At 42.9% G+C, this 23,131-nt stretch overlaps 1 protein-coding gene across 1 annotated transcript in view; it reads right to left on the reverse strand.

Moving 5' to 3' along the window:
- LOC143297533 (DNA repair protein complementing XP-A cells homolog) overlaps positions 1-23,131 on the reverse strand; it is a 51,997-nt gene that overhangs the window by 24,598 nt on the left and 4,268 nt on the right. Inside the window, exons 2-3 of the mRNA XM_076609946.1 lie at positions 19,013-19,133; positions 7,470-7,576 (exon numbers count right to left, since the gene is read on the reverse strand). Of these exons, the coding sequence (XP_076466061.1) occupies positions 7,470-7,576; positions 19,013-19,133 (228 nt within the window). The remainder of the gene's footprint in view (positions 1-7,469; positions 7,577-19,012; positions 19,134-23,131) is intronic.

Raw genomic sequence — 23,131 nt, forward strand, 5'->3', positions numbered from 1 at the left:
TCCTTAGCACAGGGGTCCAGAGTGCTAACAATCAACATTTATATGGATGAAAAATGGTCACAAAAATCAGCACCACAGAGCACTATAATTAAAACTCAGGAACAAGAGAAATCCAACATGTCCATGACAAAGCACGGACGCGCACGCACGCACACACACACACACACACAACATGTTGATCCATGAAAGCAGATTTGTACAGATGTGTTTTGAGGCCAGATATGAACTGAGATTTTGTTTCAACATGGTGTATTTGGTAGAGAGAGTCTGTCAAATGGCAAATGGTAATACTGGCAGGAGGTGTGTGTGTGTGTGAGGGGGTGCGGGAGGGTGGAGGGGGTGGCGGGGAGGGGATGATTTTTCATTGTGATTTTCTTGTGTGTTCTTATGTCAGAAATCATAATTAACTGTCTTCCAAGTTCAAATTAAGGTTTAAATGCAGGGGGACGGTAAGTATTGATCATATTTCTGTCTTTGGGCCCTACAAATAACTTCTGGTAGAAATAGCACTATATCAACATATTTCATCACACAGTTGTTGTTGTTTTTATCTACATAAATTAATTAGATTGAACTATTCCATGTATGATCTTACAATTGGATCAGTGGTGTAATAGCTTGTCATATGACCAAATACTGAAAATACTCAAACACCAGCAATCTTGTTACTGGATGAAGGATTTCTTTATCAGTATGAGGTAACCGCTAACATGATTAGGCACTGTGTTACAAAACATTTGTGTTATATATGTAGTATTGCATTTAATCAGTCTAATTATCATGGTTTATGGCCCAGCTGACCACATGGGCTATATTATAAACAAAACTGGGTTGTTGTTTTTTATCTGATGCATTTTTTACAAAAGAAATCACATTATATCAGTCTGACTTGGGTCTATTTGTGGTTTGAATGCAAGAGGAATATAATATATAGGTCGGTTTTCCTTCTATAGATTTGTAGATGAAGTCTGGGGTATACCTGGTTGCAATGCCATAATACCCACAAAATGAATATAAACTTATTTTCTTTATCTTAAACAGAAAAAAATATAAGTGTCGAAATATAAATTCTGTATCATTCACAACAAAAACAACATTGAGACAGTTTCAGTTTCAGTTTCAGTAGCTCAAGGAGGCGTCACTGCGTTCGGACAAATCCATACACGCTACACCACATCTGCCAAGCAGATGCCTGACCAGCAGCGTAACCCAACGCGAGACAGACATAAAATAGTGACTGAACAAAGCAAGGTTCAGACTGAGAAATATAAAATTTGAAGTGTTCACAAAACCTGTACCAATTTTGAAGATTGCATGAAGTTTGCAAATAGAGTAAACGATACATTTTACATATTTCATGGAGTGTTTCAAAAACTTTACAAAAAGAAAACTTCCACTGCATGCTTCAACTGCTTTGTTTCCAAAAAAATGCTGCATCATGTGTGACAAAGCATGGAAATGGAACCCAGTTTCTACAGACCAGAGCAATCAAAAGGGGAAAAATATGGCAAAAATCACTAAAGATTCGATCAAACAGGCAGCTACTCTAACCGAGGGATTGTCAAAATACATGAAAGATCTCGTGGCAAGGGAAGCATACAACCACAAAGTCTTTTGGAAGGGATTTAATTCTGAGGCATGTGGGTAGACATGGAAGAAGAGAAATCATTTACAGAGCAAAAGGAAGCCCGCTGGGATGCTCTTAACCATGTGTGCGAGTAAATGGAAAAGATCATCATTGGCGAAAATGAAGTAGAGTGTGTACCCATGCTGAGAGTTGCATCATGCATGCAAGAGAAACACCCAGATTTGCAATCGGGAGGTTATCGGCCGTAGCTACTTTCGTTTTCTATATTTAAGAGCCATTTATCGATCATTTGTGTCTTCTCACAGAAGAATGCAGTATGTCTTGGTATATTTCATTTCACTTGTTTCTTTCCTTGGTACTCTGGGAAAACTCATGAGAGAAGCAGGCTTTAGAGACAGCTTCATTCAGTCCTGCATCTGTGCTGGTGGCTCCACTGAAGACTCTGTAGCTTGGAAACGCAACAACTGTGCAATCAGAGCTCATATTAGACTCAGTGTTGGAAGCTCTGGGGAGACTTCTTCTGGAACAGTTTCTTGAAAACTCACCAGGTACAACTCTCCGAGGATGCAAATGGGCATCTTAAAGTCCCCAAAAATGGAACAAAAAAAAATCTACAAAAGTATAGTATCAATATGTGAAATACAAGAAACAGGTTGTTGATGGCACGAAAGTAAAGACAGCACAGTTTGGTAATGCACATGAACCACTCAGTGATCCTTTCTGTAATTCAAGACGGATGACAAGAATCAAATTTTGCATTTAACTCTGAACAGTCTACTATTCATGTTGGCCACACCTTTCTCAACTTCCTAAGGGGGAGTTGGTGAGGTTCTTTAAAAAGCAACAACAAAAAACAAAACAAAAAACCCATTGTCTGGATTCTTAAACTGCAACTGACATTATGTGAGTTTGGGTCTGTGGCACTCAGGTATCTGTGACATGAGTGTTCACCTTTGGTTTCATGTTGACAATACATATATATACACCTTACAAATGCATGTATCATCATACAAACAAAAATGTTCAGTGGCAACTACTTTTCATAAAAGATATATTAACTAGCACTGGAACAGATCATGACTGGAAAAATCAGTTCACTGTCAATAGATTAATACATCTATCTATCTATCTATCTATACACAGAGAGAGAGAGAGATGTGTTTGTGTATGTATACATACATACATATATATATATATATATATATATATACAACATTGATTCCACAAAAAAGAACACTGAGCTCACGCATGCATCTGTACGAGTATGAGTACACTCACACATAGCTCCCATAATCCACACATATTCACACTCATATTTGGATCTCTCTAACACACTTATCAGTGCCCATGACTTACAGATCAAACAGGGAAGGTACAAAAATACATCAAAAAAACAAAAAGACTGCGTGCTACTTGTAACAGTTCAGAAGACGAGGTTCATCTTTTAGACAATTGTGTGAAATACAATATTTATAGGAACAGATTCTAAATGATACATGTTATCCAAATGCCAAACCTAGTCAGCTGATCTTACTAAAAGAATTACAGCCAAGGATGGCAAAATTTGTTCACAAATGTTTCTTTTCATAACATGTTTACGTTTTTGTTTTTTTTGTATCTTATAAACCACAAGAGCATGCACACATATTATTATTCCGCCACAGTTTTGCCACAAATGGGTATGGTAAGATCTTTGAGGCCATTGACGTGGCATAGATTGTGTGGTTCAGTCTACTGTTGTTCTGACCACACATTGACTGTCTGCTGTGCTGATATCAATTTTCAATCTGGCAGAAACCTGGGTGCATTTTTCGATTCAGCTCTGTCCATACACTTACCATCTCAGTAATCCATGTAAAACTACAAACTTCCAGCTGAGGAAAATCTGTACCATTTGACTGTATCTAACTAGTGAAGCAATCAGTCAGCTTGTTTGTTCCTTGATCTTAAGTTGCACTGACTACTGCAATTCACAACTTGCTGGTCTGCCTTCTGATAGGCTATCACACCTTAGATGATTTTGAACAATGCTGCAAGAATCATTTTCAGAAAGTCAAAAAAGGATGCATGTCCAGGGCTGTACATCCATGAAAGCTTTTGCATCTAAATATTGCGCATTGCCTCATGCCACTCTGGGCTTCCCATTCCACTTTCAGTTTTTTGTAGGAGGTTGATAGTGTCAGTCAGAATTCAGAATTACAGCATGTTAATCTGCAGGCACACTTATGGATGACAGCCTCTCTGTATGTCAAAGCATGGTGTGTGTCACAGTTTCAACTTCCATTGTGAGGCTGGAAGTTGTGACTTTGTACATGGCATTCTCTCTCCCTGATTGTTTTTCCATTTTGCTTTGCAGTGAATCTCCAACCATACTGATCTTTGGTGACTGAACCATCTGCATATATAATAATATCCTTCTCTTTACTGTATTCTACATAAGAAAGTTTACTTCTGTGAGATTCAAATGTTCTCTTTCTCCCTACTTGTCTTCTCAGAAGGATGTTAACTTCAGTGTGGTTCAAACATTCTCTTTCTCCCTCCCTTTCTCTGAATAAATGTGTGTATGTGTACTGCCCAATTCTTAAAATGTCACACCATGCTTTGACATTCACCGTTGAACAAGAATTAGATGGAATATTGCAGACTGGGTGTGATGATGGAGAGTCTGATTCAGAGTCACAAGATGAGGGCAAAGATGAACATAATATAAAACTATATGCACTATATACATGTTTTTTGTGTAGGTGTTTGTATGTAGTGCCGTTGTATATTGTTTGGGAATGTTTTGTTTTCTGTTGTTTTTCTGTTGTTTTTGTTTGAGGGTCTTATTGGAAACATTTATTGCTTTCTATGCCCTTCTCATTAACACACTGTCATCATGACTGGAATATGTGCAAACAACTTCTTTTTTTCTTTTCTATTTTTAAGCTAATTTGGTGTTGACAGACAAAGTACTTCCACACACTGCAAAAAAGTGTTGGGGGCACCTTCATGATCACATGTGATTTCTGCTAAAAACAACAAAAACGCCAGAACTCACCATCAGAAACTAGCGTTTCTCAAACAGAAAGGAGCTTGCTGGAAGCAGAACAATTCTATGCCAAACAGCCCACATCCATTGGCACTTCATTGACGGGTGCAGTGGTCAAATTGTTAGAGCGCTGGATTCTCACCCAGGTTTCCTGAGTTTGATCCCCATCGCACCAGGTGGGTTATGGGTGGAGATTTTCCAATCTTCCACGTCAACATATGCCCAAAACTGCTAGCGACTGAACAACCTTCATGTGTATACGCATGCATAAAATCAAATACATGCATTAAAGATCCTGTAATCCATGACAGCATTCAGTGGTTTATGGAAACAAGTACATACCCAGTGTGCACACCCTCGAAATGGAGTATGGCTGCCTACATGGTAGGGTAAATACACAAAATGGTCATACATGTAAAAATGTGAATGTCTGTGCGAGTGTTTACATGTGTGTGACTGAAACCTGATTGAATGATACAGGAAATGAATGATGAACGCACAACAGCAGCCGTCTGTCAGCTCTACCCATGAAGGCCGCCTGTTGTGCAAAAAACTCTGTGTTTATAAAACACTTCGAGTTTGGTCCATGACTGAAGATAGGCACTATATAAGCATCCATATCTATACCATCATTACTTTATATTCATAACACAGATCTGTCAAAGTTTCAAACTTTCCCTGTCTACAACATGACTTTCTGACTTTGACAGATTGTAAAAGAAATTACCAAACACATCTTTGAGTGTAATGTACATTGATAATCACTCCAGACAAGTCCATTTTTTTCAACAAATTATGTTTGGCAGATCAGACATGAATTTTGATTATGTCTTCTTTTCCATGGCTGAAATCAGAGGGACCTGAGGTGTGTACACTAATAAAAGTCACTGACTGAAATATGCAAGCCAGTTTCAACCTCTCTCCACTCAAATAATAGCAACTCACTATCGGAATCCATGAAAACACACATGGCGAGTTATCTCTCAAAGTGACTAGCGCAGTTTTGCATCAATCAGAAATTGATACCAGAAAAAACACTTCAAACATGCATGCATAGTTCAACTTTTCAAGCAAAGTGTAACAGTCTCCTTAAAAGCCAACATTCTAGGCAAAATAAAAGAAGATCTGCTGATTCTGATGGTCATTCGGGGACATTATACACTTTGTGATGGGGCCAATGCACAAATTATTGTCTGAATAAAATTTAGCTGACTCTTTCGCTTCCTTTCATGACAATAAAAAATAAGTTATCGTGAACAATCGCATGTGCTTGCTACTGAATATTCATTAAATAGGTTACGCCCTTGCATTTTTCGAAAAGATCACTTGAGAGAATGTAGGTAGTGAAAGACCTTTACACTGAGTGTAAAACACAAAAGCTTTTCTGTGCCCTGAGTCATATTTTAAAATATGTTTAAGAAAAGTGAGATCTGTCTAAGAAAACTATTTCCCATAGTACATTTAGTAAGTACATTTTGATGCATTTGAGAGATGTGTGCATCAATGTACCTTCCGTACTGTAAGCAAAAGAAGTTCCTACTTGAACTAAAAATAATTATAAAAAAACAAATGCAATTATTGTATAAATCAGTGTGTCATTATGTCACATTAAATTGATAAGTTTCATGAATAAGAAACAAAAATGTAACAGTAGCCTGACTGTGAAACCTTTTAAAACATTCTGTGCCCTTATCAGAAGTGCATTGTCATTATAATTTGAATATGTGGAAAGGGTGAATTTGATGTCCAGAGACTAAGTATATCCAGAGAAACTGAATAATTAAAGTTTACCATGGACACACACACACACACACCACACAAACACCCCCCTCACCCCCTCCACACACACACCCTCCCCCTCCCTAACCTCCCACTCCACACACCCAACACACACACACACAACAACACACACTACCGAAACACCATGTTATTACATAGTTATGTAGTGTGTAAACACACATGTGAGCCAAAAATGACTAATATGCCAAAAATGCTAGTATCAATCAGTATGTCAGATAAAGGTGCTGTTTTGTGAACATAAGAAATAACAGTAAACTGACCAAGGAAACATTTTTTGCTTCTTTATATTTTTGTGCCATTTTGAAAAGTGCATTATCATTATAATTAGAACGTATGGAAAGAATTGATTTTTTCCTATCTTTAACTATTGAGCCAAATTTGGAGAAAAATCATTTTCTGATAAAATAAATTTGTTAAAGTTTACCACACACACATACATATATACAGGAATAGACAAACGACTAAAACGCAGGTTTATTACAAGGGCTTAAGTTGTGTGTAAACACACACACACACTAAAACACTCACCATTGAAGTCTTCACTAGCGTCATCATTGTCATCATTTTCATTGTCCCCCACTCTCTTCTTTTTCACTCTCATTTTTCTCTAAGACTTGTATTGTGAAATGTCAAGAAACAAACCCCAATAACAAAGAAATTGTTTTTAATATATGAAAAAAAATAAGAGGGGCTTTCCATGCCTTCTCACACGTTGCGAGAAAGCATGGTCATTCCCATAACACAATCATACAATGCAGGGTTGTTAGCCCATGCTTTCTTGCAGAAATGTGAGGGGCGCCCTCCATGCCTAATGACAATCTGTGAAAAATCTGTGGGATTGCAAGAAAGCGTGGGCTAAGAGAACTGCATCACACAGTTGCAGTTGTATGCTCTCAAAGCAGCTCCAACTTCACAAAGAGAAATGTGCTATGACAAGAGAGAAGTAGTGATGTGCACATGACACTTAGAGGTACACGAAAAGAAAGTAAAACAGAGGAGACAGAAATATGGAGAGAACAAATGAATGACTGCAGTATTGTGGCACAGTACCTAGTTGATTCTGGCACCTTTCTGCTCCAATCCTGTCCTGTCCCTCTTCTTCAATGAAGAAACCAGCTCCTGTGTCAATCTCTCTACCAGCTCCCTTAACCGTTTGGCTTGGAAAAGAAGACAGAAAATGGTAAACACAAAGAACAGTGAGTACAACTGAGTGGGAGCATGTCTATGTTGCCCCAGGTCTATGTTCCCCCAGGTCTATGTCATCTCCAAAATATTTTTGGTAGGTCAAGTTCCACAAGGTCTATGTTCCCCCTGGCCAATGTATGTATACATACACTTTTGAGTGTTGGTCAACAGTTGTCAGTAGTCAGTGGTGGTTAGCAGTTGTCACAGGTCAGCACTGGTCAGTCACCAGTGGTGGTCAGTAGAAAGTGGTCAGTAGTAGCCAGCAGCCAGTAGTGGTCAGAAGTGGCCAGTGTACATCAACAATAAGTGGTCAATGGTGGTTAGTGGTCAATGAACAGTAGTGGCCAATGGTCAGTAGTGGTCAGCCGTTGTCACTGGTCAGCAATGGTCAGTAATCCTGCAGTGGCCAATGGTTGGTAGTCAAAACCAATTAAAAAGAACTAATACTGCAAATAATAGTATTTAATACAGAAAAATGTTATCAGTTGAGTGATTTTTCAGTGGTCAGTGGTAGTAAGTGGTCAGTGGTAAGCAGCAGTCAGTGGTCAATAGTGGTCAGTAGTGCTCAGTGCTCAGTAGCTGTCAGCACTTGTCAGCGGTCAACAGTGGTCGGTAGTGGTCAGCAGTCAGTAGTGATCAGTGGTCAGTAGTGGCTAGTGGTCATCAGTGGTAAGTGGTCAACAGTGGTCTGTGGTCATTGGTAGTCAATGGTGGTCAGTAATTAGTAGTGGTCAGTGGTCAGTAGCGGCAATGAAATTGGAATGGGGAGCCCAGAGTGGATGAGGCACTGTGCAACTTTCATATTCAAAAGCTTACATGGTAATACTGCCCTGGACATGCAGGCGTCAAGGGGAAATTAGTGAGTCGAAAGGCTTGCTGGTAGCCCAACAATGAGTGGTCTACATCTGGAAAAATCCGAGATCCTATGAAAAGTAAAAGAGTACCTCAAAAACCAGGCACAAGGCCAACACACCACTGATCACCTCAAAGAAAGAAAGACAGAGGGAGCGGCCATAAGTCTGGCATGAAAGGTACAGCACAATCCTTTGTTAATCAAACCATTATTGGCATAATTTCCAAACCAACAATGCACAGATTTCTTCAAAATGGAACAGTCTCTTTAGGCTTTCCCAAATATATTTGACTCAGCAACATGCCAGATGCCACGTTCATAGCATTAGAGATCTTTTCCCACCCTTCTTGCAGCAAACTGGTGGCAGTATGTGTGTGTGTGTGTGTGTGTGTGTGGTGTGTGGGTGTGTACATATATTTGTCATGAGAACTCTGTGCATGTGCATGTGTGTGTATACTGTGTGTATACTGTGAGAGAGAGAGAGAGAGAGAGAGAGAGAGAGAGAGATGGGAGCTGCAATTGTAGAAATAGGGGGTTGGGGGGGGGGGATGTGTTAACGTAAGCTACAGAATATAGGAATGTGTGTGTGTGTGTGTATATGTGTGTATGTGAATGTGTGTGTGTTCATGTGTGTGTCTGTGTGTCTGTGAATGTCATTGGAGCTGTGATGCGTAGGTGTCACGGATCAGTCCCAAATCAGTTTCAACTGCCAAATGTGAGGGCAGTTTAAAAAAAAAAAGAATAAATAGATACATAAATAGTTGAAGGAATCTAAATGTTTGGTTCATAGACGTTTTTTGTTGTAAATGATGTAACGTGAGAATGACGTGTGGAGTAAGGCATGTTTGTGTTGTGAGGTGTTACTGGTAACTGGGTTTGGCACTACACCATAAAAATAAAGAGTCATCACTTTAATGATGTGAGCTTTACCTAGCTCAGTAGTCCAAGGCTGAATGTTCGTTCAATGCAAAATTCATTTGGACCCCAAGACTGTGGGTCAGGGACTCCCCTTTGTTGGGCAGTCAGTGGTGTTTATTTATATTTTTCTGTACTTCTCACCAGGTGTTGAAGCGAGCATGATTGTAGCATTAACAGAGGTGACAGTAGTTGTGGGAAGATTTTAGCTGATAAATTATTAAAAGCTGGGTGTTTGTAGAGTTTGCGACGACTTGCAAATATAAAATATTTCTACATGTGGAGCTCGCATTCTGCTAAACAGAGTTTCTGTCTCCTTCTCTCATACAGTAGAACAACAGAGGGGACCTTTCTCATACAACAGTGTTTGTGCATTAGTTTATTTGAGCATGCATGTGTGAGTCCTCTGTGTTGTACCTTTTCTTCATCATTTTTTAAAATCATATTGTTGTTTATTAATGTGTGGATGTTGCAAACCCCCTTAAGTTTAAATCATATTCTTGAGGCTTGATGAAAAAAAAAGAGCATTAACCTTTAATGTAAAGATTTCTTTTTTGTGAAGGAGTGTCACGGTCCATTATCTCAGTCACTGCCTTCCTTACAATTTTTGTAAATAACATGGACTGTACACAAGTTCATGTGATTGCAGCTGACCTATCCTGACCTGACCTGATGAAGTCATGACATGGACACCACGTTGGTACGACCCCAACCACCTCAATGTCTACATACATTCTGACGCTATCCACGAATCAACAGCACCACAAGGGATGGTGTTGCCCACTACCGGCAGAATCTACCCCTTGTAAAAGAGAGAGAGATAGGGGGAAAAAAGGTCTGGTAGACTGGACTCCATTCCATGACATTTGTATTGGGGGCACAGGGGGTGGAGAGGGGCATGTATGTGTGTATAGGTGTGTTTAGTTGGGGTTTTTTTTGCCACATTTTGGTGTGTGTATGTGACATTGATGTAATGTGATATGTAAACAAAAGTGTTTTTGTAAAGCACCCAGAGCAGACTTCTGGATCGTGTGCTATATAAGAATCCATTATTATCATTATTATTGGTGTATCATTCTACTTCCAATTCATAATCAGTAATCATGATTAGCACAGTGATTACGGGATCATCGGGTTTAGGAGGGACTGGGATGAGATAAGCATCCTTTCTCTGAGTCATCGCTATCTTCCTCAAATAAAGTTTGCAAAGTGTTCAACATTGCACTCAAGGTGTGTCTTTGGATGTGTGCATGCTTGCAGTTTCCGAGCTCACTCCACAACAAGGATCTTCCATTCAGTGAACCATCAGGCTGTTATGGTAGGAATGTGTGTGTGTGTGTGTGTGTGTGTGTGTGTGTGTGTGTGTGTGTATGTGTTGGAACTTGTGTGCTTTTATGTTTAGTGTTGGACCTGTTTGCCCTTTCACACAGATCTGTGAGACTGCATATTAATAATCTGCATATTTCTTGTGCTGTGAGTGTGTATGTGTGTGTGTATGTATTGGTGTGTGTGTATGTATTGTGTGTGTGTGTGTGTGTGTGTGTGTGTGTACACATGTAAGTGTGAGTGTGTGTGTGTGTGTGTGTGTGTGTGTGTGTGTGTGTGTGTGTGTGTGTGTGCCTGCATATGTGTGTATGTTTGCGTGTGTGTGTTTATTCATATCTGTTTATTTAAATTGTGTGTCAGGTCAGGTGCATTAGCTCTTGCTATTGGTACCATGTAACCCAGTACTACCTGCCACATATGAAGTCTCCCAACGACGGACCAGGCGGAGGAGAAAACCTTTCCCAATGGCTATGAAGGTGGAAGAGGATGACCAAAGGGCAGGCCGGGGAGCTCTTATCCTTGGCTGAAAGTCCTCCTAGGAGACAGAGCTCCGAAGAAAAAACCTGCACCTGCCGAGGCCATCCTACACGTGGCAGTATCTGCTCCTGTGGGACTGTAAGCGTCAGTAGGCGAGAGAGTGGGGAAGGGACTGCACAACTCCTCCTCACTAAAAAAAAAAAAAAAGTCACATGTGCTGGTCAGGCAACCAGGCTTATGTCAGAATGACAAGCTAGCCCTTCAACACCCAGCTTCCCCAAGCCCTGTGGCGATGGAGAAGTGGTAACGGGGACAGGCAGAGGATGCCTAGTCACGACTCTGCACGCAGTCATGCCCTGACTCTGGGTGTCTGGAATGTTCGCACCCTCTTAGACAGAGACGACAGACCAGAAAGACGCACAGTGCTCACTGCTAGAATGCTTGATCGCTACCAGGTGGACATAGCAGCCCTGAGCGAAACCAGGTTTGTAGGTGAAACCCAGCTGGAGGAAGTTGGAGGGGGCTACACCTTCTACTGCACTGGGACACCAGATGGCACCCCAAGAACCTCAGGCGTGGGCTTTGCCATACGAACCAAACTTGCACGACAGCTTGACAGCCTTCCACCTGGGATAAATGACAGGCTGATGACCCTGCATCTGAAGCTGTCCAAGGATCGCTTCTTCACAGTCATCAGCTGCTATGCCTCGATGATGGCCAACCCTGATGACATCAAAAAAGCTTTCTACGAGGAGCTCAGCCGCACCGTTTCAGCGGTAGACAGAAAGGACAGGCTGATCATCCTTGGGGATTTCAATGCCCACATCGGCCTGGACTTCTCCTCGTGGCCAAAAGTCCTAGGACAGCACGGCACTGGCAAGTGCAACTCCAACGGACTGCTTTTGCCCTTGCTCTGCACGCAGCATGGACTGACCATCACCAAAACCCTCTTCCAACAAGCGGACAAGTACAAGAACACATGGATGCACCCCCGCTCCAAGCAATGGCACATGCTGGACTATGTGACTGTCCGGCAGAGGGACAGAGGTGATGTTTTCATTACACGCTGCATGAAAGGCGTAGTCTGTTGGACGGACCATCGCCTGGTACGCAGCAAGATGAACATCAGACTTGCACGCAAGCTCCAACCAGCCAGGCAGAAACCCCCTAGGAAGCTGAACATCCACCACCTCCCTGTCACCAAGGACGTGCTGCAGCAGCAAATCCAAGCAGCTCTCCAAGAAATTCCTGCATCGACTGATGTAGAAGAGGTATGGAGCACCTTTAGAGATGCTGTGTACACAGCAGCAGCTGACACACTCGGCTTTGTACAGAGGAGCCACAAAGACTGGTTTGATGAGAATTACTCTGGAATCTCCAAGCTCCTGAACACACTGCATATACAACATCAGGATCACCTTTCCAATAAAGACTTCCAGAGGAAAGAGAACCAGTTCTTGCAAACCAAGCAACTTGTACAGAAGAGGCTGCATGAGATGAAGAACACCTGGTGGGAGAGAAAGTCTGAAGAGCTTCAGTCCGCTGCTGATGCTCATGACATGAAGACCTTCTATGATGGTCTCTGAGCTGTGTATTGGCCGTGAGTCACAGGATCAACCCCTGTCCGAGCCTTGGACCAGACCATCCTCCTCACAGACAAAAAAGACATCCTTGCCTGCTGGGCAGAGCACTTCAACACCCTCCTGAACAGGGGCTCGTCCATATCTGACGAGGTAATTGCAGCACTCCCACAGGTACCAGTCAATGACTCACTAGCTGCCCCTCCCACCAAGGCCAAGACCCAGAAGGCTCTGAAGCTGAAAATGTCAGGAAAAGCACCAGGAGCAGATGGAATCCAGGCTGACATCTACAAGTATGGAGGCGAGGTGCTGACAGACAAGCTGACCGCCCTGTTCCAGTCTATCTGGGAGAGAGGGAAGGTCCCCCAGGATTTCAAGGATGCTTCAATTGTCCACATTTACAAACGGAAGGGAGACAAAACATCCTGTGACAACCACCGTGGAATCTCTCTCCTCTGCATCGCTGGCAAGATCTTCTCCTGCATCACACTGAACAGACTGGTTGACCATGTCTCCAACACAGTCATCCCTGAAGCACAGTGCGGCTTCCGCTCAGGGAAGGGAACATGTGACATGGTGTTTGCCATATGCCAGATGCAAGAGAAGTGCCATGAGCAGAACAAGGAGCTCCACATGGTCTTTGTAGACCTGACTAAGGCCTTCGACACGGTTAACCGCCATGGTCTGTGGAAGATCCTCCTAAAGTTCCGCTGCCCAGAGAGCCTAATCCAGCTGATTGCGTCTTTCCACGATGGCATGCAGGCAAGAGTACAGGAAAATACTGACATGTCGGATCCATTCCCTGTGGTAATGGAGTGAAGCAGGGCTGTGTCCTGGCACCCACACTGTTCTCCATTCTTTTCTCTGCCATGCTGATTGACGCCTTCCAAGACTGTGACCGCGGCATCTACATTCAGTTTCGCACAGATGGCAAACTTTTCAACCTGCGGCAACTCCATGCCAGGGCCAGGGTGTTTGAGGCACTGTTGAGAGAGTTCCTCTTCATTGATGACTGCACACTTGCTGCACACACCCATGAGGACATGCAGTTCATTTTGGACAGGTTCTGAACCTCCTGCAGGCGCTTTGGACTCACCATCAGCCTCAGCAAGACCGAGTCCATATACCAACTAGCTAGTTCACAGAATGCCAGTGCCTCCCCCAACACCTGCAATCAAGATCGATGACACAGAGATCAAGTCAGTCGACAAGTTTTGCTGCCTGGGCAGCACCCTATGCAGCAACGGAGCCCTTGATGCAGAAGTGACGCTGCGCATCACTAAGGCCAGCTCCGCCTTTGGCAGACTCAACAACAGGCGGTGGAACAACAAAGGCATCAGGCTCAGCACCAAAATCAAAACCTACAGAGCTGTTGTGCTGACCACCTTGTACTGCTGTGAAACATGGACGAAGTATCGCCATCACATTCAACAACTTGAGCAGTTTCACAAGAGATGCCTACGAATCTGCACTCATTTTCCTTCACAAAAACATTTATTTTCTTTCTGTATCGCCCACAGATTTTGTGCTAGAATTTTTTGTGATTTATTACCCCCGAATCCTCAAAATTCCCTGGCAAGTGGAGAGTATTTTTTTTAATTTTTTTTTTTACAAAATTCTCTGGCACTGAACTGGTTAAAAAATGGTCTAGATTATGAAGTAATTATATATGTTGGGTCTTACTGAATCAGGGTTATCACAAAAATCTGTAATATGATGAAAATGAATTGTGAATGTCATTTTTTCTAATACTAATTGTAATCATAAAGCAGACAGGCACACTGTTAATACCCATGTTGAGTTTTTCACATTGCATCATTTTTTCTCTATAATTAAGCTTATAATGCATTACTTAATAGTATAAAAAAATTTAAAAAGTTCAGTTACATCTCATATATTTATACATGCATAAAATGTACCTTATTTTATTTTTTCGTATCTTGTGTGTGTGTGTGTGTGTGTGTGTGTGTGTTGGTCACACTTAGGTGCATTCCTCCTTCATTTAAACAAAAGCAAGTGTGAGTTAGAAATGATTTTTTTCCTTTGTGACTTTAATTTTGAAAAAATAAATGAAAAAAATATAAATTTGCGAAAAAAACAGTTGATTTCAGCATTTTTTTTTTTCTGCATTTTTCCACATCAATATGGCAGGGAAGCCTGCCACAGCTGTAAGCTCCCTAGGGTTGAATGGGGTGTCCCCCTGTTTCTGCCGATGACTTCAACCAGCTGCTGGCTGACCTGCTGGACCAGTTTGCCCCTGCCACCAGACGCAGGGTCTCCCAGCGCCCGCCATCACCGAGGTTCTCTGACGGTGGCCCCCAGAGATGGAAGCAAAGTGAGAGCGTGGCAGAACCGAGAGACAGTGGCTGAAAACAAGCCTCACCATTCACAAACAAATATTTCAGGCTGCTAACAAAGCTGTGAACAATTTAGTACATGCCGCTAAAACTGCATATCAAAATTGCTGCATGTGCCACCTCCAAAATGTATTCGATCACCAACAAACTCCTTGGCAAATCCGACCCCTCTCTCTTTCCCACCTATATCCAACCCTCCCAACTTCCACAAGCACTTTCAGATTTCTTCACAAGTAAGATCCTGGACCTCCGTCAGACTCGTGACTCTCATTCTGTCGCCTCCTCCGTCTTTCCTGACCCACCTTTCTTTGGCAACCCCCTCACCTCTTTCCAGCCTATCTCTGTTGACACTGTCAGAGAATTATCAGACAGTCAAGCATTAAAACATGCAAACTTGAACCTCTTCCCGCTTCCTTCCTCAACCACTGCCTTCACACACTTCTTCCACACATCACTGCTGTTATCAACAACTCTCTTCTGTCTGGCTCTTTTCCCATTGTGTTTAAGTCTGCTATCTTACGGCCACTGCTCAAAAAGCCCAGTCTCGATCCAGACCCGTTTCTAATCTTCCCTTTTTCTCAAAAGTAACTGAGAAAGTTGTCCTTGCTCAACTTCTTGACCACCTCAGCACCAATAACTTAAATTACCCATTTCAGTCTGCTTACTGCATCGGTCATAACACTGAGACAGGCCTTCTCAAAACTGCGAACGATTTATTAACTTCTCTTGACAACAATGAAATCTCTATTCTCTCCCTCCTTGATCTTTCAACCACCTTTGATACTGTTGATCATCTGATTCTCCTCAACCGTCTGAATCGGCACTTTTTGAATCTGCGATCTTGCTCTCTCGTGGTTCCGCTCTTACCTGTCTGACCAGTCCAATGTTGTTTCTGTTTGCGGTCTTTCATCCTCCCCTTCCAATGTACAGTTTGGTGTGCCGCAAGGCTCTGTGCTTGGGCCCATTCTGTTTGTTCTCTATACACAACCGATTTCCACCATTCTGAATCGTAATTTGTTGTGCCCACCACAGCTTTTCTGATGACAACCAGCTGTATCTGTCAGGACCTCCATCTCTCCTTCCCTCTCTCACTGACTCTACTCAGGCCTGCATCTCCGATCTGAAGACATGGATGACTGAAAACAAGCTTAAATTAAATGAGGATAAAACAGAAATCATGATTATCACCCCACAAAGACTTTACCACTCAGTCTCTCTGCCTTCCTCAGTCTTCCTCAGTGGCACTGACATTCCTCTTTCCTCTTCCACCCGCAATCTTGGTATCATACTCGACCAGTCTCTTTCCTATCAGCAGCATGTTGCAAATATATGCAAACTGTGTTACTTTGAAATTCACAGAATTGCATCCATTCGTCATCTCCTGACTGAAGATGCAACCAAAACTCTCCTCTGTGTCTTTGTGCAGTCCCGCCTGGATTACTGTAATTCCCTACTCATTGGTTCACCCAGCTACCTCATTGCTAGGCTTCAGAAAGTCCAGAACTATGCTGCTCATCTTGTCTTTCATTCCTGTAAATTTGATCGTGTCCCTCCTCTCCTTCATACTTTACACTGGCTCCCAGTACACGAAAGAATTATTTACAAAGTGGTCTCTCTTTGTTTCAAGTCCATTGAAGCTTCTGGTCCACAGTATCTTTCTGATCTCATTCATCCTTACATACCCTCACGCTAACTCCACTCTTCTTCTGACACCCGTATGCTTAGGATCCTCCCTGCTGGAACCAAAACGTATGGCCAACGCAGTTTTTCATACCAAGCCCCCTTTCTTTAGAATCAACTTCCTCAGCCTCTACATTACTCATCTTCACTGCAATCTTTCAGATCAAGTCTGAAGACCCACCTTTTCCCCTCCAGATTAATTCTCAACAGCTCATCCGTTTCCAGTATGAACTGAAATGACTATCTGTGAATGAGTGAGTTTTGATAGTTTCAGGATTTGTTGGTGGTATTTTTGATTGTGTAAATGACTATCTGTGAGTGAGTGAGTTTTGATAGTTTCAGGATTTGTTGGTGGTATTTTTGATTGTGTACTGTTTATGATTGTGTGCTATGACTTGTGTGTGTGCATGCGCACGTGCTTGTGTGTATTGTGTGGGGGTGAGGGGTTGGGGGGGGGGGGGGATGAATAGTTTTCAATGATGTTTGGTATCTTGTGTTAAAATTTTCCTTTTTGATATTTACATATGTGATCTATTTGTAAATGCCAAGGGCTTACTTTCAAGATTAGGCGTAAATGCTCATAATAATATTAATTATAATATCAATATTGTAAGTGACTACTCATATTGCGGAAAGATGTTAATATAAGCAAAGTGGTCAGTGGTAATTAGGGGTCACCATAGGTCAGCTGTTAGTGGTGATCAGTGGTCAGTGGACATTGGTGGTCAGCAGTACTCAGTGGTCAACCATCAGTAGTGGCCAGTGGCCATCAATGATTAGTGGCCAGCAGTCATTAGTGGTCACTAGTGGGCAGTGGTAAGTAGTAGTCAGCTGCCAGTAGTTATCTGTGGTCAAAGGTGGTCAGTGGTTAGTAGTGGTCAGGCAGCGGTCAAACACTTGCCAAGACATAATAATGCACAGATATGACAAATAACGCAATCTGAGCACCTTTGGGTTACGGTCAATAGTGGTCAGCAATGGTCTTAAACCTGGGGAAACATAGACCTGGGTGACTTGACCTGGGGTAACACAGACCAGGTGCAACAAAGGCACAGCAGCCACAAAGACCAAGGGCACAATACAGAGTTGGAGGAAAACAGACCTGAGGGAACTTTTGGGGGGACATTGTACCTGGGGGAACGTAGACCTGAGGGAACACAGGGCTGACCCCAAACTGAGTCTGCATAAGAGTTCTTGATGGTTCAGAGGTTCCAGGAACTAGAAAATGATTATAACAGTTTGAACATATATATCCATAATGATATGATGTATAATAATAGACATCTGTACTGAACAAAAAGAAAATGCTTCTTTCTGCTGTTCAACTAACAGACAATCAAATTCTGATGGATACAAGTTCATTTTATTTTTACACAAAGATTGTATACATTACATGTCTTTCAACTGCAATGTCTGCCTATGCCACACCCACATACTTTTTTTCAAAGCGGGAGCTGCATGTTTACCAGGTGTTTTACATATGCATTTTTGACCCAAAATGGGGGATGAGCATTTACTAGATCTACAATGGGCGTTTAGAAGGTAGTACACAGTATGATTTTAAGTAAAAAGAAATAATACCTGTTGTCCTGGGAACCTCAGGTTTTTTGTTGATGTTGAGCACACCAAAGTGCAAAGTCATCAACTCTGGTTTCATAAGGGTTTTCCATGTCAATTTTCAACATCAATAAGGAAATGGTCTCTTTAGTGGTCAGTGTTGGGGAATTTTTCATCCAGTTTGAGTTTAAAAAAAAAAAAAAAAAGTGAAAGAAAATCACTAAGTTTGTATCCTGAAGGGGTCATTCTACAGAAATTAAAAATAGTACAACCATCAGCCACTGAGAGTGTTATCAATTTCAAAATCAGTCCTGAAAGGGTCTTTGTACAGACTGGTCATTACTGAACTTTGTATAAATTCAATACCACACACACACACACACACACAGAGTATAGCGACACACTCTCCCTGGGGACAGCTGCTCGAATTTCACACAGAGAAATCTGTTGTGACAAAAAAAGAGATACAGTTATATACAGACACATGCACACACTGTTTTTGTCACCCACTGCGCATAATATTGTTTCACAACCTCCCTGTCTTTCTCAATTTGTTTCCACATGCAAGTTATTTATCATTTACTAAATCTTAAAGTTAAACATTTCAATCATTCTGTTCATCAGAACAAAATAAAACAGCCAGAAGAGAGAAGAGCTACTTGCCCATCACGTGTGTAGGGCTGACTGGCTAACCGGGCTTGTTTCAGCAGCAGAGCTTTTTGTCTGTTTCGCTCAATTCGAGCTCTCTGAGATGCTGAGAGGGTCACCTTCTCTTCTCCTGCCACTGCAAAAATGGGAACGACTCTGATCAAAATAAACATGAACTCTCAATATCCCTTTGCATGTGTGTGTGTGTGTGTGTGTGTGTGTGTGTGTGTGTGTGTGTGTGTGTGTGTGTGTGTAAATATACATATATGTGTGTGTGTGTGTGTGTGTGTGAGATGTGTGCATGTGAGGTGTGTATGTGTGTGTATTAGATAAAACAAAAACAAAAAAGACAACAGAAGCTAACAAGTCCAAACAATTTTTCAAAATATTTCAGCCCTTGGCTGTCCTTTTGGACTTATAATTATATAAATACATGCAATGAAATCAAATATCTATAACTATATCATCACACACACACACACACACACACACACATGATAATAATAATAATAATAATGGTATTTATATAGTGCTGAATCTTGTGCAGAGACAAATCAAAGCACTTTCACACCAGTCATTCACACGCATGCATAACTCTAAAACTGGAGAAACTGAATACAAGGAAGAGGCAGGGAAGGGAGGCTATTTTGGGAAGAGGTGGGTTTTAAGGCCAAACTTGAAAGAGCTGAGTGCGGAGACTTGAAGAAGCAAAAGAGGAAGTTCAATCCAATTGCAAGGTCCAGAGAAAGAATGGCAGGCCAACAGTCGAATGTTTGAATCTGGGTATGCGTAAACAGAGTGGATCCGAAGCCGATCATAGAGAGCGAGATGGAGTGTAGATGTGAAGGTAGCCACAGAGATAGGAAGGGGCAGATTTGTGAATACATTTATAACACAGAGTGCTGATCTTGTACTTTATTCTGTGTGAGACAGGGAGCCAGTGGAGATGTTGCAAAAGAGGAGTGATGTGCTGAGATCTTTTCTTTCTTCTTCTTCCTGTTAGGAGTCCACGGTCATCATGTTGACCATTCTGACACCATAATGGTGAGGAGCGCAGCAGCATGACCCACCTTCCTAGGTGATGGGATGGAGGGGGTAGAAAGATGGTGGGCCCAAGGGGGGGTGGGCGGGGGAGGGGGATGGGGGGGGGGAAGCCATCATCTGTTTCAGGCATCAGGACCAGGCCTTTCCGGCTACCGAAGCGGCCCCCGGGGTCAAGCCCCGACCAGCAGAGCCCTAGTCCCTCACTTGACTTACTTTGGATGATGGCGGGGCAGGGCTTTTACTAAGACATTCTGGTCATCCTTGAGACAAAAGCCTCAAGGGAAGGGGCGGTGACAGTAGCTTCTGGTAGTGAGTTCCACTCTCTGATGGTACGTGGCAGGAATGAGAATTGCTGGTAGTCAGTGCGGCATGATGGTATTCTGTACGCTTGGTTGTGGCCTCTCCCTCTTCTGTTCTTTGGTATGAGGTTGTTTGTTTTGACTTTGGCCAGGTTGTGATGGATTTTGAGGAGCATGGCGAGTCTAGCTGATTTCCTTCGCTGTTGTAGTTTGGGCCACTTTAGTTGTTCCAGCATATTTCCGACACTTGAGGTGTTTCTGTGTCGGTTTAGGACGAATCTCGCCGCTCTGTGTTGTACTGCCTCGAGCTTGCTGATGTCGTCTTTTTGGTGGGGGTCCCATACAGTGGAGGCGTACTCGAGGATGGGCCTGACGAGGGACTTGTAGGCTCTTTCTTTGATGGGGACGAGTTTTCTGAGGACGAGTCGGGCAGCAGAATTTTGTATGCGCTGAAGGGACTGAATGGATGCAGCAGGCAAACCAGACAACAGAGAGTTACAGAGGTCAAGGCGAGAGAGAATAAGAGAAATGACAAATCTACACGTTGCGACAGTGGACAGATATTTCTGGATGGAACTGATGCGCCGCAAATGAGAGTAGCAGGATTGACATGTCTGACTGATAAATTTTTGCACGGACAGTGTGTTGTCAAGGACAACGCTGAGGTTCCTGCCTGAACTGGAAAGAGGGATGGATGTACTGCCATTGTGCCAAGTTTGATTGTGTCAGTTATGATGGAAGAGAGTTTTTGTTTAGTTCATATGATCACTGCTTCAGTTTTGTCTGCGTTCAATTGTAACTTATTTAGAGTCTTCCAGTTTTGAATGTCCAGGAAGCAGTTGGATGTTCCTTGCAAGAGTGACAACAATTTTTCAGGGGTATCACTTTTCTGGAGTTGAGTGTCTTCAGCATAAAAATGATGACTGACATACATATTGATACTGATAGATACATACATACATATATATATATACATATATATATATATATATATATATATATATATACACACACACACATATAAATATACATATTCTTTAGTAATAACTGATGAAGTTTCCTGTCGGGCTGACGGACGAGGAGGCAGGCAGACTTATCTGTCGGTGTGTGTCCTCATATGGGAGAAGAGGTCAATTCTGGATGCGCAGCACTTCCCACAGGTGTTACATTTGCAAGGGAAAACGTCTCCAGAAGTTGAGCCCTGCTTCCTTCGCTCATGCTTCTCCTTAATGGCCAGCATTCTCTTGTTTTCAAACGTCTTATGCCACTGGAGCAGAGCATCCTCAAGGACATCAGTTTCCCAGGAAGCGACGTCTATGTCACAGGCTTTGAGGTTTGTCTTCAAGGTGTCCTTGAAGTGCTTGCAGGGTCTTCCAAGTTCACAGTGGCCTTCCTTCAGCTGGCCATACAATAGCATCTTCGGGATCCTGCTGTCTGTCATGCGGACAATGTGTCCTGTCCAGCATAGATGGCACTGGATCAGCAGGCTTTCGATGCTGGGCAGGCCGCTCCTCTCTAGGACCTGGAGGTTGGAGACCTTGTCTTGCCACTTTATGCCGAGGATCGTTTGTAGGCATCTCTGATGAAACTGCTCAAGTTGTTGAATGTGACGGCGATACGTCGTCCATGTTTCACAGCAGTACAACAAGGTGGTCAGCACAACAGCTCTGTAGGTTTTGATTTTGGTGCTAAGCCTGATGCTTTTGTTGTTCCACAGCCTGTTGTTGAGTCTGCCAAAGGCGGAGCTGGCCTTGGCAATGCGCAGCGTCACTTCTGCATCAAGGGCTGCATAGGGTGCTGCCCAGGTAGCAAAACTTGTCGACTGACTTGATCTCTGTGTCATCGATCTTGATTGCAGGTGGGGGGAGGCACTAGTGTTCTGTGAGTTAGCTGGTTGGTACATGGACTCGGTCTTGCTGAGGCTGATGGTGAGTCCAAAGCGCCTGCAGGAGGTTGAGAACCTGTCCATAATGAATTGCATGTCCTCATGGGTGTGTGCAGCAAGCGCACAGTCATCAGCGAAGAGGAACTCTCTCAACAGTGCCTCGAACACCCTGGACTTAGTGTGGTGTCATCACAAGTTGAAAAGTTTGCCATCTGTGCGAAACTGAATGTAGATGCCGCGGTCACTGTCTTGGAAGGCGTCAATCAGCATGGCAGAGAAGAGAATGGAGAACAGTGTGGGTGCCAGGACGCAGCCCTGCTTCACTCCATTTACCACAAGGAACGGATCCGACGTCAGTATTTTCCTGTACTCTCACCTGCATGCCATCGTGGAATGACGCAATCAGCTGGGTTAGGCTCTTTGGGCAGCCGAACTTTAGGAGGATCTTCCACAGACCACGGCGGTTCACCGTGTCTAAGGCCTTACTCAGGTCTACAACAACCATGTGAAGCTCCTTGTTCTACTCCCGGCACTTCTCTTGCATCTGGCGTACGGCAAACACCATGTCACATGTCCCCCTGCCTGAGTGGAAGCCGCACTGTGCTTCAGGAATGACTGTGTTGGAGACATGGTCAACCAGTCTGTTCAGTGTGATGTAGGCGAAGATCTTGCCGGCGATGCAGAGGAGAGAGATACCACGGTGGTTATCGCAGGATGTTTTGTCTCCCTTCCATTTGTAAATGTGGACTATTGAAGTATCCTTGGACTTCTGGGTCTTAGCCTTGGTGGGAGGGGCAGCTAGCGAGTCATTGACTGGTAGCTGTGGGAGGGCTGCAATTACCTCGTCAGATAAGGACGAGTCCCTGTTGAGGAGGGTGTTGAAGTGCTCTGCCCAACGGGCAAGGA

Source organism: Babylonia areolata, chromosome 22, assembly GCF_041734735.1.
Source record: "Babylonia areolata isolate BAREFJ2019XMU chromosome 22, ASM4173473v1, whole genome shotgun sequence".
Taxonomy (NCBI): domain Eukaryota; kingdom Metazoa; phylum Mollusca; class Gastropoda; order Neogastropoda; family Buccinidae; genus Babylonia; species Babylonia areolata.